The 18,602-nt window shown below is 39.0% G+C and overlaps 1 protein-coding gene across 7 annotated transcripts in view; it reads right to left on the bottom strand.

Moving 5' to 3' along the window:
• The window catches only part of SCEL (sciellin), a 111,511-nt gene that overhangs the window by 44,728 nt on the left and 48,181 nt on the right, over positions 1–18,602 (bottom strand). For 4 of the 7 annotated variants that reach the window (XM_010360531.2, XM_030922375.1, XM_030922377.1 and 1 more), the window contains 8 exons: positions 13,930–14,010; positions 11,376–11,441; positions 9,268–9,327; positions 5,221–5,265; positions 3,417–3,476; positions 3,059–3,118; positions 663–722; positions 69–128 (listed from right to left, as the gene is read on the bottom strand). In XM_010360531.2, the coding sequence (XP_010358833.2) occupies positions 69–128; positions 663–722; positions 3,059–3,118; positions 3,417–3,476; positions 5,221–5,265; positions 9,268–9,327; positions 11,376–11,441; positions 13,930–14,010 (492 nt within the window). The remainder of the gene's footprint in view (positions 1–68; positions 129–662; positions 723–3,058; positions 3,119–3,416; positions 3,477–5,220; positions 5,266–9,267; positions 9,328–11,375; positions 11,442–13,929; positions 14,011–18,602) is intronic. The other 3 variants (XM_030922376.1, XM_030922380.1, XM_030922378.1) reach the window with 1 other exon arrangement.

Here is an 18,602-nt window from a genome sequence, read left to right as displayed (position 1 = left end):
CCCTCAATATCACATAATTAATATGAGAGAAAATAACCAATATTTAGAGACATCTGTTCAGTTCTCACCTTCTGCTCATTTTATTCATCCTGGCATTCACTTTAACAACAGATTCGCGATCCTGTCTTCTTTGAAAAAAACACCAAAACTTGTCAGTTAGGTTACAGTACAATTTTCTCTGAAATCTGTATAATCAAGAATGTCCCTGAATGTGGTGTCAGGTGTTTTCAGGACAAAATGACCAGGAAGAGCTTTGATGTAATTATCCTTAACTTACCTTTATTAATTGCCACAACAGCATTTCATTTAAACGAGTCTAAATCAGTTTAGAAAAACTTCTCAATGTGGCTCTCACTGTGCAATTTTGTCCTTTATATTTCTTAATTTAAATTAAAATTTGACTCATCTCTTAATTATTTAAGAAAATATGGAATAAGAGATTATGTAGCGGGTTTTCTTGCACCTACTTCAATGTAACTCAAATCAGAGGTCCTATGAAGGAAACAGCACTCATCGTATTCCTTTTGCCTGCTAGGTCTGATGGGTCAAAGCAGTACAAGAGTTCACTGTCACAAAGGAAAGCATAGCACTCCCATTCCTAATGAGGTATAAAAAGCTAACCTGAATAAAAAGAGCCCCATCAAGGTAGGAGACTTACTTACCCTTTCTCGTTTTTGTCTGTCCTTTGATTAACTTTACTCGGACTTCCAAGGCTTTGGGTTCTTTACAACATTGGGGGAGAAAAAGAGAAAGAGCAACTCAGTGGTATATTCAGAATCTTGTAATGACAACAGCAGATTTCCCACCAGAGAATCTCGTAAGATGTAATCTGTAATCAGTGCCTAAAGGATCAGAAGTCCTTGGAAATATTGAATTCAAGTGGCTCTATCCATCATGCAAAATGCATAAGCAGCAGCCTGAGTCTAAGATATCAACCATTACTCAGTTATGATAGAGTCAACTTAAAAAGTTTTAACCAACGTCTTGGCTTCTGCTTTCTTGGAGGTGGGTTAGTGGGAGGCTTTTAATACATATATTGAGATACTGATTTTAATACATATATTGAGATACTGTCTTATTTAAGCATGAAAATCATTTACATCAGGGGTGGAAATCAATTGATCAATATTTTAAGTCTAAATACTTTGAGAATTTAGACAAGTCATTTCTCCTAAAAAGTTAGCAGATGTGTTTAAATGGTCTGAAGTCACCTTGGTAAAGTCAAAATAATCGTTATGGTGCCAGCACTTTATATAAATGAAATAAAACTCTCACATGCCAGTGACTGACAATCACTAGCGAATATGAAAGCTAATCTCTTTAAATTCCCCCAAGCTTCCAAGTAGCCTTGCCATTTTCACCTCTCTCTGATTTCTCTGTGATAAGACTGTCGATATTTTAAGTTATTTCAATGTGAGAAAGAAGGAAGGGAAGAAGAAAAAAGAACTAGGACTTTTTCCCTACCATGCAGACAAGATCAGTTATTCCTGCACCAAAACTCAGCTGTTATCAAATTATCCCAGATTATAAATCTTTTTCCTAGCCCACAAAATGATCTACTTATGATGCTCATCCTACTTTTCCTTTTGTCTACCACTTTTGCAGAACTCTCCAAACTGTTTTTGAAAAATATCTGGAACCTCATCTATTCCTAGAAAGCTCATATATCCATGAACAACAACAACAACAAAAGACTATTTTTCTACTTCATCTATTCCACATTTGAAAAAGTCACCTACAATGTTGGCATGTTTACATTATAGTCATAAGTTGTTAATAAGCATTCAATGCCTGTGTGATGGTTACTGCCAACGCTTTTTATCATATAGACTTTGTTAAGTGTTCTATATCAGAAAGGGTTAAGAATGCATCGCCAAGATTGGCTTGGAAAGCTAGAATGCCATCCTGGGCATAGACTGGCACAGATAAATGGTTTTTAAAAATAACTGTGACAACAGAAATAATTCTCATGTTGGAAAGGCAAATTTCATGACTAACCAAATACAAGGTAAACAGCCAATCTGGAAGGCAAAAATAGTAGAGATCTCATAAATCCTTGCCCTTTGCCATTCTTGACTATTCTGGGATTTTCTCTAATGAAACTGGCATGGCTTTGGTTTCTTTCAACAAGAAAAATAATATTAGTCATGTAAGTCAATTATCTAGTGTATCAGTCAGGCTAGAACTACAAGGTAACCTCTTAAATGCTATCAGCTCAGTTACTAATAATTAATTAACCCATTTTATGATTTAAAATAAATAAAAACCTAGTTTTGCATTTAAAGATATTTACAAATATGTATGAAGAGATACGCATATGAAATGACTCAACTAAGATTCCAACTGAGAAGTGCCTTATACACTCTAAAGACTTCAGTGGTGGCCAGGCGTGGTGGCTTATGCCTGTAATACTAGCACTTTGGAAGGTCTAGATGGGCAGATCACATGAGGTCAGGAGTTCAAGACCAGCCTGGCCAACATGGTAAAACACCATCTCCACTAAAAATACAAAAATTAGCTGCACATGGTAGCGGGCACCTGTAATCCCAGCTACTTGGGAGGCTGAGGCAGGAGAATCACTTGAACCTCAGAGGTAGTGGCTGCAGTGAGCCAAAGAAGAGCCTCAGAGCAAGACTATCTTAAAGAAAAAAAAAAAAAAAAAAGCAGAGAGACTTCAGTGGTGAGGGACTATGCTCCTAAATGCCTTATTATAAATGTATTTAGTTTATACATCAACCTATTCTCCACTACTCTTAACAGCTAGTTGTGTTTCTTTCCATTTTAGATATAAAGGGGAACTGGGGGATCATCTAGGTCATATCCTTCATTTTATGGAATGTGGAAACAGAGATGTCCAGAAATTACACAGCTTGCCCAGAGTCAGCCAGATTGATGTTGGTGGCAGAGCTAGCACCAAGACACACACTATCTCTGGACCCCAGTCTTAAGGCTTATTCCACCACCCTGCCTGACCCTTGTCCTAAGCAGGAGGTCTCTTCCAGAAAATAGTATACTGTCTGGGACTTAATAAAAATGGTCTGTCTTAATAAAATCTTACCCTTTGCCATCTTTATCTGTCCGGGTACTCACATAGATGAGACTTTCAAGGCTTTTGGCTCTGAAAACAAAGAAATTCACATAAAAGACTGCATATTGAAATGAAATTGTGTGGTATCTTGAAAGGTCAGATGCAATAAAAATTCTCCATGAACTGCTCATTTACTCTTATTGAATGGAAGAGCAGAAATCCTTCTTGGTAATTATGTCTGAACTAAATGTACAATGCTGAGAGCACTACCCCATCTGCTAGTATATTTCCATGCCAGAGGATTCAACTCCCTCACAGCTAATGTCTGAAGGAATAAGACGAGCAATCTGCAAGATAAGATTTTCAGATTTGAGACAGATGCACTTACCTTTTCTCTCTTTCATCTACCTTTGGATTTGCTCTGAAGAGACCATCAAGACCTTGATTCCTTTAAATGTATTGATTAAGAAAAGCCTCATCAGTGACAATGACCAATGCTTAACTCTATAAGAACATAGACCAGTTTACATCTAAGACAGGAAACAGAAGCTTGTTGGGGAAGATGAGCTACAATTCTTGAAACAGGTATTTTCATAGACTCAAATTTTAAATTGTAGTGGGCCTTAGAGAAAATAAAATAAAAGATATAAACTGGAGATCTGCCAACCACAATAGGTCCATAGAGGTGTTGCTTGGATTCATGGAGCATTTCTATCCTTTTAGCTTTCAAGCATGGGCTTTAAAGTGAGCCCATGTTTACAATGATGGTCAGGACACACAGAAACCTGGATTTTCAGGCTGGGTGTGGTGGCTTATGCCTATAATCCCAGTTCTTTGAGAGGCCAAGGTGGAAGGATCACCTGATCCCAGGGGCCCAGGACCAGCCTGGGCACCATGGTCTGACCCCATCTCTACAAAAAATTAAAACTTAGCCAGGCATGGTGTTGGTGCCTGTGGTCTCAGCTACTTGGGAGGTTGTGATAGGAGGATTGCTTGAACCCAGGAGATGGAGGCTGCAGTGAGCTACGATTTTACCACTGCACTCCAGCCTGGGTGACAGAGCGAGACCCTGTCTCTAAAACAAACAAACAAACAACAAAGCTGGATTTACAGGATCTCCTGAGAATATCCTGCTGTCCTGCAACACTAGACTCCGTGGAGACCCTCAGCTGGAGCTGAACTGAGAAGCAGATGTGTGCTTAGAGAGGGCATTTGCTCTCCTTTTGGCCCCAGTTCTCTCACTGCCTGTGTTTCATATAGTCTGTCTCCTCACCCACTCACACCTGCCTGGCCTCAGTGGGCCGTGGAGTCTGTGACTCCTGATCTAAAACCTCCTCTCCTTGTAAATGAGAAAACTGAAGAGCAGCAAATTAAGTGAGCATTATTGCCAGAACAAGATATGAAAAACACATCTCATGATCCTCTGATCAATTCATTTGGCATTTGCCCTGTTTTCTCCTTCTCTTTGATCGCTGTTTAGTGGGTTAGTATGCAAAGTAATAGAGAGCTTGCTTACCTTATACAGACCACAAACACAAGCCTTGATTATTCATTTTTCTCTCTTGGCATATTTCAAGTTATACAATTATAAATGATTCAAAACAAGAAGATACAGCCTGGGCAACATAGTGAGACTCCATCTCTACAAAAAATTAAAAATTAGCCACACATGGTGGCACATGCCTATAGTCCCAGCTACTTGGGAGGCTGAGGCAAGATGGCTAGAGCCCAGGAGGTCAAAGCTGCAGTGAGTTATGTGTGCACCACTGCACTCCAGCCTGAGTAAGAGAGTGAGACCATGTCTCAAAAATAATAATAAACAATATAACATTAACTATGATAATAAAATGTTTTTTGTAATGGTTAAACTAAAATTATTCCATGATCAAACCAAATTGTTTACATTCTAGTGATTTAATATTTCAGGAAGAGAAAAGTGGTTATTTATATAACTGCCTTAATAAACAAATGGAGCATGAAAATCAACGACACTTTCATATTAGTATCTTTAGACTTCAATAACCATTCATCATAACAATGAAATGATGATGATTGCTGCAAGCTTTTATTCAAGATTTGTAGGATATTTTTGACTACCCTGGTATGTGGGTACTCACGCTCAAAGACTGGAAAGGCATAAAAAGTCACAATATGCAACTCAGTAGTAAAAAATAAACATTTAAAAATCTTACCTATTCAAGCTTTTGTTCATTTTGATGAGATTATCCAATTCTTCACTTTGGGAAGAGAAAAAAATGTTTAATGTTAGTAAAAAGCTTGCCCAGGGTCAAAGGGTACATTTGCCCTAAAATAACAGTTCTCTGAAATACAACACATGTCACTTTTATCATCTGCGAAAATCCTGATGATCCTCAAAGCTCTCATCAAACACCACTTTCTCCAGAATGCCTTTCCTAGTACTCTAACTGAATAGAGTTCTCTACATTTTTGGAGCCCTTGCAGCATTTGTTTTTTCTGCACCTCCTTTATGACAGATCTGTTACTATACTTTGAGTTATAGCCATTGCACACTGGTCTCATGTTAATGCCCCTACCTCTGCACAGGCACACGTATGCACACCACTTAAAATTTAGAACTGTATTTTACATCAGACACACTTCTGTGTTTTAATACAGTGTCTTTCATACAGTAGATACTTAATACCCACTTTTAATTGAGTCTACACATAGGTACATTGATTAATTACAGCATTGCGCAATGTACTTGCACATGTAGCTTCTAGAAAACATTTGTTCATCCATCGGTAAGTCTGGCCTCCTTCTTAAGCTCTGCTACTTCATTTCCAGGTCAGCTAAATTTGCTAGCCTGTTTCCACATCTGAGAACTGCAAAGCCCTTTCTGGCTGCTGCTTCAGGAGCAACCTATCTAAACTCTTAGGTTCAGGAATTCTGTTTAAACCACATGGGTTCAACTTTCTCCCCTAAGTGGGCACCCTAGGTGAGGTGGGGTGGGGGTTTCACCACAGTGCTATTGGTTTCTTCCTCTAGTTCCCCATCACAGCATGTCGTTTCTCTAACTTCTCTATTCATGACCACGCCCCCTCCCCCGCGCGCACACACACACACACACACACACACACACACACACACCTTGCCCCACCTCTCTTGCCTTCCTCAGCAAGTTTTTCTGTTTACAAATCAGTAGTTATGCATTCAAGTTTCCTCGTTAAGGACACCTGGAATACGATCCAGGATTCATCACTTACTCATTGGTGAATCTGGGCAAGTTACCCAAACTTCTGTGGACTCAATTTTCCCATTTGTAAAATGAGAATACTAGTCATACCCACCTCAGAAAAGAATCATAAGCTCATGAATATAAAGTACTTAGCACAACGCCTAGTCAGTCATAAATTCCCGATTAATTTGGGCCATTATAATAAATAATGCCATGTAAACACTAAATTTTTTGTTTAATAAATGCTTGCTATACTTTTTTCTTTTTTTTTAAAGGCAAGAGTTTCACTCTTGTTGCCCAAGCTAGAGTTCAATGGCATGATCTTGGCTCACTGCAACCTTCGCCTCCCAGGTTCAAACGATTCTCCTGCCTCAGCCTCCTGAGTAGCTGGGACTTCAAGTGTGCACCACCATGCCCAGCTAATTTTTGTAGATTTAGTAGAGATGGGGTTTCACCATGTTGGCCACGCTTGTCTCGAACTCCTTACCTCAGGTAATCTGCCCGCTGCAGCCTCCCAAAGTGCTGGGATTACAGGTGTGAGCCACCATGCCCAGCCTAATAAATGCTTGCTATACTTATTTTTTAATTGCACTTAGAAACACCAAGACTTCGACTTAGCCTTCAGAGAGATGCAATTGCTGAGTCACTTATGTGCATGAAGATGCCTGGCACGATGACACTAAGGCAAGAATAGCTGCTGAGGGTAGTCCTCTTAGAGACCCTAAATTAACAGCCAGTACATAGATGAATCCTTTCAAGTAGTTTTAGGTATCAATGGTAGAATTGATGCCTGAGAATAAATACTGAAATACAAAAGTTGCTTCCTCTAACCAAAAAAAAAAAAAAAGAAAGAAAGAAAAAAAAAGATTAATGCTCTATCCTTGCATGTGACAAACACTACCCAGTCCCTTGATACAGTAACCCATTACTGTTTCTTGCTTGAAATTCTACCCACTAACTCTGAGACTAACAATCTGTTCATGTCCCCAAGGGAAAGAGTAAACCCATGAGTTCTATAAATCTTAGCCCCAGACTTTTCTGACTGGCATGAGTCACAATGATGAGATTATCGGGATTTGGAGTTGCTTTATCCCAAGAAAATTAGCATAAATCATGAGAAGACGCTCTGTGGCAAATTAAATAAAACAGATACTGTATTCCAAGTAAAAGACTTAAGCTTTCAAAATGACTTTAAATTGATGAAAGCTTTGGATATTAAGTTTCACCATTGCATTTGTAACAAATTAAATGCTCTTAATCAGATAGCGGTAACATTCCATTTCACAAAGAGCAGCTCCGATAACTAAAGCCATTTCTACTCTCTGGGGATGGCCCAAAGTAACAATACTCTATGATCACTACCATGAACATTTTTCCTGATCCCTGTCAGGCAGCAACTTGTCTCTGTGATAAATGTACCTGGCTGTGGAATTTGAGCATTATGGCTAGGGAGCAGGGACAGGAAAGTTAAACTAACTGCCTCTCTCACGGTTTTTATTTGGTTTACACCAAACCATAATTTCCCTTCAGAGTCACTCACTTATCTGTTTCTCAGATATCTTGATCACCCGCCAAACCACTATCTAATCTCTACTGGAAACAAAATATTACCTGCAACAAAAATAAATCAATAAAATTAGAGATCTAGACACTTCAATGAGAGAAGACATGGAAAGGAAACATTCAGGACAATTTCTATAGACTCCGTCTGGATTCAGGGCTCCTATTTTGTTTATGAATTTGCACAGAAAAGCTAAATGTCATATTTTCTTCTCTGCATTTCTTTTGACAGAGACTGCAATCTCTAACAACACTCTAAGCATTACTAAAATCTATTAAACAAGGAATATTTTTTGAGAGCTTTGGATTTAAACAATGGAATATTATGATTTAACCATAATCTATTAAACACCTACTTTGTACAAAGCATCATGTCACACAATGTAAATGGCAAATAAGACAAAACATCTGCCCTGAGAGACTATAGAGATGATAGAGAAGGTAACACATTTATGCAAATAACAGGAAACAAAACTGAGTATGATTCGGTCTTATAAAATATGAATAGTGCAACTCTAATTGCTTATAGAGGCAGAAGTCACATCTCACCGGATCACTCAGGCAAGACAACAGAGAAGGTGCCACTTGATCCGGATCTTGAACAATGGGCAGGGCTTGGATGGCCTGGCATGGTGGCTTGAGACTGGGAAAGGTTACCATGTGGTATGAACAAAGCCAGAGTATTTGGAAACTACAGAGAGAAAGTGGTTTCCCTTGATATGAATGTGGGATAAATACAGGAGTGAAAACAGAAATAACTGGAATGTGAGGCTGGAGCCAGGTTGGCAAGGGCTTTGAATGAGGTTATATGCCATTGAATGGGCAATGAGGATCTGGTTCAGTGATTGAGCAGAATCTTTGGAAAAATTCCGGCATTGATGGGAAATAATAGTTTAGTGGAAGGAAAGCCTGAAGAACGTAAGTAAAGCTGGATAGCTACTCTAATAATCTGTGCAGGAGTCAATGAGGGTTTAAACTAGAGGAAGTCTGTGTACACATGAGGAACATTTTAGATGTTTAATTCAAGCATGCATGATACTACCTGGGGGAAGGAGAAAGAAGAATCAAGAATTATTCCAGAAAGGTGAGTCTGCAGGAATGCAAGAACAGAGAAGTCAGGAACAGCACATTTGGGAAGGAATTTGAACAGCCTGAGCGGGGGTGCTAGGAGATAAGTAGAGATCTGGACCAGCAACATAAATACAGGACTGGATATGTGGAATTAGGCTTGACGGCTGAGGTCACTGGGTGAGTAAAATTGCCAGAAAAAGCGGCAGAGTTGGAAGAGTGTCCGTAAATGTCAGCACCATCCACTATTCAGGAGTACTTATCTAGAGAAACTGACACTTTCTTATTTTAAATTATATACAATATAGAGCACTAGGATTTTGCTCATATTTAAAACTTTTAAAGGTATGGTTAAGCATTTTTTGAACACAAGAGAAGATAAAACCCAAGCTCAAAAGCTTGGAGATCTCACCCTTTGTCAGTTCTCTGAAGTGAAGTGGCCACTTTGACGATGTTATCAAGATCCTGACTCCTTCAAACAATGAAAAATAAATACAGGTCGGTGACAGAGGAGCTATTTTTTGAAGAAGCTAAAATTTCTCATTTGTTTTCAGTAAATAAAGTAAATAGTCTAGGTAGTGTTCAGGAATTACTGAGTTTAACAGAAAGACAAAATGGTTCTGTTATGTCAGCTCATGGCACACAGAGACACGCACATCCCCCATTCACACACACACACACACACACACACTTCCCTCTGTTATTCCACCTGGGTGTTGGCTCTGCCATCTAGTGCTCACTGAAATAACTACATTTTCTCCTGAAGACTGGTATTGCCAGCTCCCAGGTTCTATGTTACAAAAAGGACATAGAAAACAAAATCCATTTAACTAACAAGTAAACACAGAAGTGAGTTCAAAAGGTTTTCCACCAGAGTCAAGCAGCATTAAGCATCAGATACAATTATTTATTCCTTTTCACCCTAAAGCGGTGAAAATGTTTGTCTTCTCAGACTCTAGAATAGGTGGAAGCACCTGAGCACATAGACGGCTTGTGTATTCCAAATCAGATCAATGCCGATATCCCTGGATCATAAAAGGAACAGTTAGGAAAATTCTTATAGTAATTAAGAACTGTGGGCTGGGTGTGGTGGTTCACACCTGTAAGCCCAGAACTTTGGGAGGCCAAGGAAGGAGGATCCCTTGAGGCCAGAAGTTCAAGATTAGCCTGGGCAACAAAGAGAGATCCCCCATCTCCACATACAAATTTCTTTTTAAATTAACTGGGTGTGGTGGCCTGTGCCCATAGTCCCAACTACTCAGAAGGCTAAGGCAGGAGGATCTCCTGAGCCCAGGAGTTTGAGGCTGCAGTGAGCTATGAGTTCTCTGCTGCACTGCAGCCTGGGTGACAGAGCAAGATCCTGTCCAAAAAAAAAGAAGAAGAAGAAAAGAAAAGAACTCAGCATCTCATAGACAGAAGGTTAATAAGGCTCCATGCAGAACGGATTCTGTAGCCAAGTTGGGAAATGTAACCGACTTTTGCTGATTTGGAATACACATAAGCACACTAAAGATTCTGAAAAGTTCTGTGGCAGAAAACTCTATTTAATTGTGTTTCCTAAATGTAATGAAACACTGAACCCTTCTTTTGCAGAACATGCATTGACATCCTGTGGCACATAGAACGCAGGCTGGGGAATGCCAAGAGTGGTGCTGTCAGCTCCTCGGAACAAGGGAAACATGACTTTTTCCAAAGAAGAGAATCCATGTGATGTGTCTTTTAGAATGGGACTCTTCTGAGAGTCAAACGGGGATGATATAAAAAATGAAAAGGATATAAGTTTTAAATTTCAAAATAATTTTTCAGTGATAAAAATCTTTTGACTGAAAAAATAGTTTATCACATTGATAGACCTATAAAATAGCACTGTTTAAAAACTATTTTCAAAAAAAAAATATTTTTTTCCTGAAAAAAGGGAGAAAAACAAGACACATCCGGAACAAATGCTAGACTAAATAGGAAGTGCAAGACAACAAGTATAAATGAGAAATGTAAATCGGGACACCGGACATTTGGGGAATGCCACCTTACCCCCACCCAAGACATTTGGTCAATGTCCCTTTACCAAATGGCATCAATGTGCTTCTTCCTGATGCTGCAGGAGGAGTTGGACATACCTATGTTCAGCTAACACTAGACAAAGTTTTTGCAGCAGAAGTTCAACTGAACAACTCTATTTCCACCTCTTTATTTATACATCCACACCAAGTATATGATAGACCTCAGAGAAGGTCCTGGGAATAAAGAGGTGAGCAAGCTCTCCTGCCTTTAGTGGGTTTGATCTTATCCTGTTATCTTGTTCACACAATTTTGGTAGTTTTCTTAACGGAAAGTTTGGGATAGAATTAAAAGGAACAAAATTCTGAAAGTGCCTACAAAAACATTTATTGATATTTTGGAGTCAGTTGGAAAATTGATTTTGTCTACCTTATTATTAATTGCCTTGCAGTTTTAAATGTGCTGAGAAAGCATACTTTATCATTGCTACGGTTATGTAGATAGAGATAGAAATCAGTTTACCTTATATTTCTTTCAGCAGATCTGTTGGTTTCTGTATATACACCCGGTTTAGGTGGACGTATCTGCCTATATTTTCAAAGTTAAAGATTACATCAGTCAGAAAAGAAGACACTTTTTTGATAAATTTAAATTTATTTTTAAAAATTTATGTACAAAAAGATTAGTGTTTGTTGGAACCATACCTGAGATAACAAACTTAAACTGTATGGGTCGGCAGGAACTCCAGTATACTGAGTTTGTAATTTAATCTATCTTTATCGCATATTTGTAAACCACTGGATATATCTAGACTTATAAGCTCTAAATACATTTATGTTGATTTTTTGTTCTCCATCAATAAAGCATTGTCATACTTTTCTCTATTAGATAACGATATAATATTTTAAAATATTAATTTTTGTTACGGGCATCAAAGGGATTTTTTTTTCTTAAAGAATTATCCCATTTGAATACTATCAATAAATATATTTGTTAATATAAGGTGGAAAAAAAAAAGTCTATGTTTCAAGTACACCTACCACATTGGGAATGACCATACTAAACTGACAGAATTAAATTTTATTATGTTAGGTTCTGGCACAATTTAAGACTTTCCTCTACTCTTTTTAAAAGTGTCTGGTTGACCTATTTATACATTCCTACTTGTTCTCAAGAAGCTATATTCAACTATTTTTTGTACTCCTGAGGACATGCGTTAATTACATAGAAAACACTTTCATTTCATATTCTTTCATTAAAATCATCTTGCTGTGATTAAAGCAGTCAGGATTTTAAAAAACATGCAAGTTGTCCCAATTTTATTTTTTAGATCATTGGTGGAATAAAGAAATTTGAATAGTAAGTTCCTGTGAAATTTGGCTTCCTTTAAATTTAAACAAGCTAGTAGTTCTAGTGACGCTGATTTTAGATTAGAATGTCGGTGGTACTAAGGCCAATTAATTTTAGCCCCTTAAAAAATTCTATTCAAATTGGTATTTAATTACTCAATACTAGAAGTGTTAGAGGAAAAATAATGTGAGATTAAAAAGTTGAGAAGATATTTTTAAGAGATCATTATAACCATCATACAAAAAGTTATAAATCTAATCTACATTTTAATTAGTTCAGTGAAGAAATATTCTCTTGACTCAATTAAAAAAATTATGTTCTCATCCTAAGGACAAAATTTCAAAGATACCGTGCAGTTTCACTGAACAGAAATTCAAACCTGGAGTTTTAACACCTATTGCTACATAGTCCTGCTGCCCAGTCAAAGCTTTCTAACTGAAGTTACCCTCTTAATGAAGAAAATTTCTATAATTGTGACTACTAAAAAATAGTTCTATAGTTGTGTCTTATTAAAGAATAGTTTCATAATTGTGTCTTACATGGTGTCAAAAAAATCACCATCAAAGAGCAAAAATACAAAAGAAGCAACAGTAGGCAATCAAGCAGATCTAATGTAGTCAATCTTCATTGAGTTACCATTTTTAATCTCACAATAATAATGGAAATGTGGGGTGTACATCTCAAAAAATTGTTCAAGATATATTAAACAGTTTAAATGTAACACATGGGAAGAGTTTCAGATCTCTGAATTTGTTTCCAAGTATTAATTATAGAGTGACAGATTCAAAGCTGAGAAGCAAGTCTATTTTTCCTGATTCAGAGACAAGTCAATTAGAACATCTTTCAAAACTTGTGATAGTTTTGAAATAAATTACAAATCCTTTCACTAAAAAAATGATTAAAGAACTATCCAAAGGTATTTCTAACATAAGCAAGGATTTGAGTGATAACACAAAGTTTCAAGAACATCTTTCATCAGAATCTGTATCTCTTAGTGGGAAACTTAACTTGGAGCAAATATGAACAAAAAATACACTTTTAATATGGTTTATATTTATATTATATATAATACATGCCAAATACATATATGTATTTATATTTGCATATTAGGAACTAATACATAAAAAGCCTGTGTACAATCACTTTCTGAACATGAATATTGTTCCATTTTTATTCTGAAGGCGTATTTTCTTTTTTCTTTTTTTTTTTTTTTTTTTTTGTTGAGACGGAGTCTTGCTCTGTTGCCCAGGCTGGAGTGCAGTGGCCGGATCTCAGCTCACTGCAAGCTCCACCTCCCAGGTTTACGCCATTCTCCTGCCTCAGCCTCCTGAGCAGATGGGACTACAGGCACCCGCCACCTCGCCCGGCTAGTTTTTTGTATTTTTTAGTAGGGACAGGGTTTCACCGTGTTAGCCAGGATGGTCTCCATCTCCTGACCTCGTGATCCACCCGTCTCGGCCTCCCAAAGTGCTGGGATTACAGGCTTGAGCCACCGCGCCCGGCCTGAAGGCATATTTTCTTAAGACAAGTTAGCCATTAATATTTAAAGGCAAACATAAATAAACATACATGTTGGGAAATAAAATTAGAAAAAGTTCTACAGGTGCTTCTTTAGGGAATGTGCACACAAAACATTCATGCTTTGCACACAGAGGGTCACAATCCATTTGCTTTCATTTCCCTTGAACTTCATTTTGTCAAGGAATTCTGGAGTACTAGGTCTTACCTATTATCCCGTCTCAGCTGGTTAGGAGAAGAAACAGGAGAACTGGGCTTTGGAGGTATTGGAGGGTGAACACCTGGTTCCCTTTAAAACAGAAAACAGCAGTTCATTCTCCATGGTAACATGGCAAATTTTAGATCTATTAACTGAATGCATTTATTACCTACATAAAAATATCCTTTGCATCTTACAACCCCCATGTGTGAGGTACTTGAAAGGTCAGACTCCATGGAGCACTAAACTTTAAAGAAGTCAAATATTTAAAAGACGTGTATTTTAAAAGTTTATTTAATCAGGTTCTTGAAAACCCTATCCTCTTTCACTATAGTTTGGACTATCCTATGTTCTTTAAATAGTTCAAAATTTTGCTAGTATATCTAGCTCTATTCATGACATCCAGGTCAGCAGTGCATGAGAACTGTAAATGGTCCTTGGGTATTAACATAAGCTTCTTTGGGGATTATGTCAACTATCAGGCTGCTATGGAAACAGCAAGAAAAGGCTTTAATTTCAGAGACCTCAAGGTAGCATTGATTTGAAACTCTTAACTAAATCTGACTTAAACATTGTCAGCACAGGCCAGTTTGATGCTGACAAAGCATACATATAATCTACTGTCAGCCTAAACTTTCCAATGAAGCACCATGGCAGTCTCTGAGTTGGCAGGACTTAATGACGTAGGAACTGGAGATGGGCAATTTTGTGCACATTTTGGATGGAGTCAGCACCTTACTAGGGTATGTCACTTCCATGTGTTCCCCACCACTACCACCCCAGCAGTTCTCTATTTGTCCTCAACATAAACTCTGTACCTAGTGAAAGAAGCCTCTGATCCTGTGTACCCTTCTGGCTTCCATAGCAAGGTAGGTAAGCATGTGGGTAGGAGTCAGCCTGCCTGAATTGCCAGCTGTGTGGTAATGGGTTAACTTGATTCTGTTTCTTCATCTGTAATAATCCTTCTAATAGGATTGTTGGGGTATTGTCAGGACTGAATGAAATTGTGCTTTTATTCAACAAACATTTATTGGTAGCTTTCTATGTGCAAAGTTCTCTGTGAGCTGGATAATGTCCTCATTCTCAAAGGCTTTCAATATACAAATAAATATATGTCAGAAGAAGAAAAGTGCTGTGCAAATAATAATAATAAAACAGAATAAGGAGATATAGACTGATGGGATGGGAAGACTATTTTATTTAGAATGGACTGGGAAGGCCTCTCTGTCAGGTGAAATTTGAACCAAGACCTGCAGGAAATAACAGAGTAAGCCGTGAGGCTATCTGGAGAAAAAGCATATAAATACAGCCATCATTAGCTTAGAGATGGTATTTAATGCTTTAAACTGGCAGAGATCACTAAGGAAGTCAGTGTAAGTAAAGACAAAAAGATGGCCAGGGGTTGGACCTTCAGGCCCTGCAATATTTAGAGGTCAAGAATATGAGATGAAAACAGCAAAAGAATCAGAAGGAGTGGCCAAGAAGGAAACAAGAATAATAGGAGGGCGTGGTATCCCAGAAGCCAAGAGAGAAAAGTTTCACAGAAAGAGTAATTGGCCATTTCAAATGCTGCTGTTAATCAAATAAAAACAAGGACTGGGAAGTTACCCTGGTTTGGCCAACAGAGTGGTCTTTGTAACCCTGATAAGAGCAGTTTTGATGGAACGATGGTGGGGGGGGAAACAAAAACAAAACAAACAAACAAACCATTATACGAGTGGATTTAGGAAAAAATGGGAAGCAAGGAGATAGAGGCATTGAGGCAGTTTGGCAGTAAAGAAGGAAGAGAGAAATGGGTAGCTACTTCAAGGTTGATGGATCGAGGAAGGTTACTACAGCATGTAGATAGGATGACGAGAATGATCCAGTGAATCACTGATGCAGGAGAGTGAGGGGAAATTACTAGACAGATGACTTTGAGAATTGATGGGACCTAAGAGACAGTGGAGTGGCCGATCTTAGATAGAAGTACAGAGGGCTCATTCACAGCAGCAAGAGGGAAAGAACTAGATGGGTATAGCTGGGGTATGTTCATTGACTCAGAGTGGAGAAGGTTCTCTTTTGTTTACTTCTATTTTCTCAGTAAAATAGTAATCAAGATCATTGATTCAAAGTGAGGAGGTTGAGTAGGGGTTAGGGCAGTGTGAGAAAGAAAGAGGGGGAGAAAATGTGTGAAATGGTTTTCTAGGCAAGCAGAAGAGTAAGTGGACCCAGGAAATGTAATAAGATGATGATGATGATGATGATGATGATGATGATGATGATGATGATGATGATGTACCATTATATAGGGTCATTATGTGCCAGAAACTTTTCTAAGCACTTCACGTATATTAACTAATGTAATCCTCACCGCAATCCCACACATAAGTATTATTCTTCTTCCCATTTTACAGATTAAAACACTGAAGCACAGAACATAAAGATAAATATCTCATGATGATGCAGCTCATAAGGGGCAGAGCTGGGAATCTAAACCGGAAAGTCTGGCTGCATAAACTCTCCACATGCTGTGCTGTCTCTTGAAGGATCCTTGGGCCATACCAATTGCTCAGTTGAGGTTAGTACTCATGGGCTTAAAATCACATTATTTGGCATTGTTTCCTCTTGCCATATTCAACTGGTTGGGGAGGAAGAACAGAATAGACTGAGAGTTGGATTTACCATTAGCCACGTTTACAATTCAGCCAAGTGAGTGCAACAAAGAGAATGATGGCAAAGGAGTGGAAGGGGTCTACAAGGAAGGGGTTACAAATCACGTTATTTGGCATTGTTTCCTCTTGCCATATTCAACTGGTTGGGGAGGAGGAACAGAATAGACTGGGAGTTGGATTTACCATTAGCCACATTTACAATTCAGCCAAGTGAGTGCAACAAAGAGAATGATGGCAAGGGAGTGGAAGGGGTCTGCAAGGAAGGGGTTACAATGGGGGCCGTGGAGTTTGAGATGGGCATGGAGGGAAATGAGAATATGAGTGGTTGGGACTGTGAAAAAACTGGTAGAATTAATGGACTGGTGATTGTGGTGGGGCTGAGCAATTCCTGGAATCAAAGGACTGAAGAGAGTGAGCTGGACAGACAGAAAGCAGGAGCCAGAGAGGGAAAGCTTTGAAGTAGAAGTCTTGTAATTTTGTAGGGTGTGTGATTATTTACAGGGCAAGATCTATCAATGGCTGCAGTAGTAGGGAAGGACAAGATCATCGGGCAGGTCACAAAAGTGAGAGATCGGGGAGGGGAAGGATCCTCTGCATGGATTTTGAAATCACCAAGCATTGTGACAAGAGGAGGGTTTGGGAAAGACGGTGAACCTGGTGCTGAAGTCTTCAAAGAATGACCATGAGTGTCTCAGAGACCTTCAGATGACTCCAGCGAAGAAGAGAAGTTCACAAGGGCATGATTTCAAAGGAGATGGAGAGTTTCAGGGAGGCGGGAGTTAAAATTAACAGAAGGTGGTGATGAGAAGAAACCAGACCCCTCCCTTCCTCCAGACCCTGTGATAGGTCAGTTCAGAGGGAAAACAGCCCTTGCTGAGAGAGAGGCTGTGGAAGCAGGGTCCTCTGGAAGAGCACAACAGAAAGGTGGGAGATCATTCAGAGGGGAGGCTGAAGAGTGGAGGATTTTGGCAATGACAAATGACATGCTCAGCAAGGTGGAGTGGAAGGGTTTGAGAGCTCAGTGTGATATTAGGTTGGGTCAGGTTCAGGGAGGTACAGAGCTCTGTGGAGACGGTCCGGGTGATAAGAAATGACCTGACTGGGGTTTCAATAAGAGACTATGGACATAGGGATGGAGGACATGATGAAATGAGTCTTGAGACCTCTCAGCAGAGTGGTAACGAGGCTGTGGGTGATGGACAGTGGAGCACCAAGCATGGTGGGTTTCTTGGCTCTCATGTTGAAGGTGACATTGAAGCCAGAAGAGGGTGTGCATGCTTGGCTTCCACACAGGAAACAGTAAGTGTCTTTTGCTGTAGTGGTTGTTGTTTTCACCCCACACGACCCCAGCGCTGCAGATGTGACAAACTCTTACCCTTCCTAACACACCCCACCATATTCTGTCCCCGCTGTGGAGCACCTCCTTCTTCCTTTCCCCTGGAAATTCTCTCCTTGCCCTTCAGACTTTGGCTTAGGAGTAACTATCTCCAGGGATATCCAAAGCCATGCTGCGTACATCCCTACATTCCCCCATAACAACCCTATTCACAGCACATATCACACTATTCTGGATTACACATGATATTCTGTTCCCACACTGGACTGAAAGTTCCTAAAAGGACAGTTATATCCCAAGTACTAGGATTGTGTATGACATAAGAATGAAGGAGGAAGTGATTGGCTGTATTTCTTCGGCAGAAAGGAAATGGGTACCAAAGAGGGATTTGCAACTTTCAAAATCTGTGCAAGCTTAGCTTCCTCAGAGAAATCCACTGTCAGTCCCATTAGAGAACACCTACTAGGTGCCAGGTACTTAGCTGAGTCATTGTGTTGTGTGATATTTCTGGAAGAGCAACTTACATGGAAATAGTCTTCCCATCCTGGCTTAGTGGCAGATTCCACAGTATTTTGTTTGTATTGCTACCATCTTCTTTTCTCAGAGAATATTCTTGTGTTGGGTGTATGTATCAAGTGATCTTTAGTCTTTAGAACCTTTAATATATCTGTGTGGATTCATTGGTTACATGC

Source organism: Rhinopithecus roxellana, chromosome 18, assembly GCF_007565055.1.
Source record: "Rhinopithecus roxellana isolate Shanxi Qingling chromosome 18, ASM756505v1, whole genome shotgun sequence".
Classification (NCBI taxonomy): domain Eukaryota; kingdom Metazoa; phylum Chordata; class Mammalia; order Primates; family Cercopithecidae; genus Rhinopithecus; species Rhinopithecus roxellana.
This window is presented reverse-complemented; position numbering and strand designations above follow the sequence as displayed.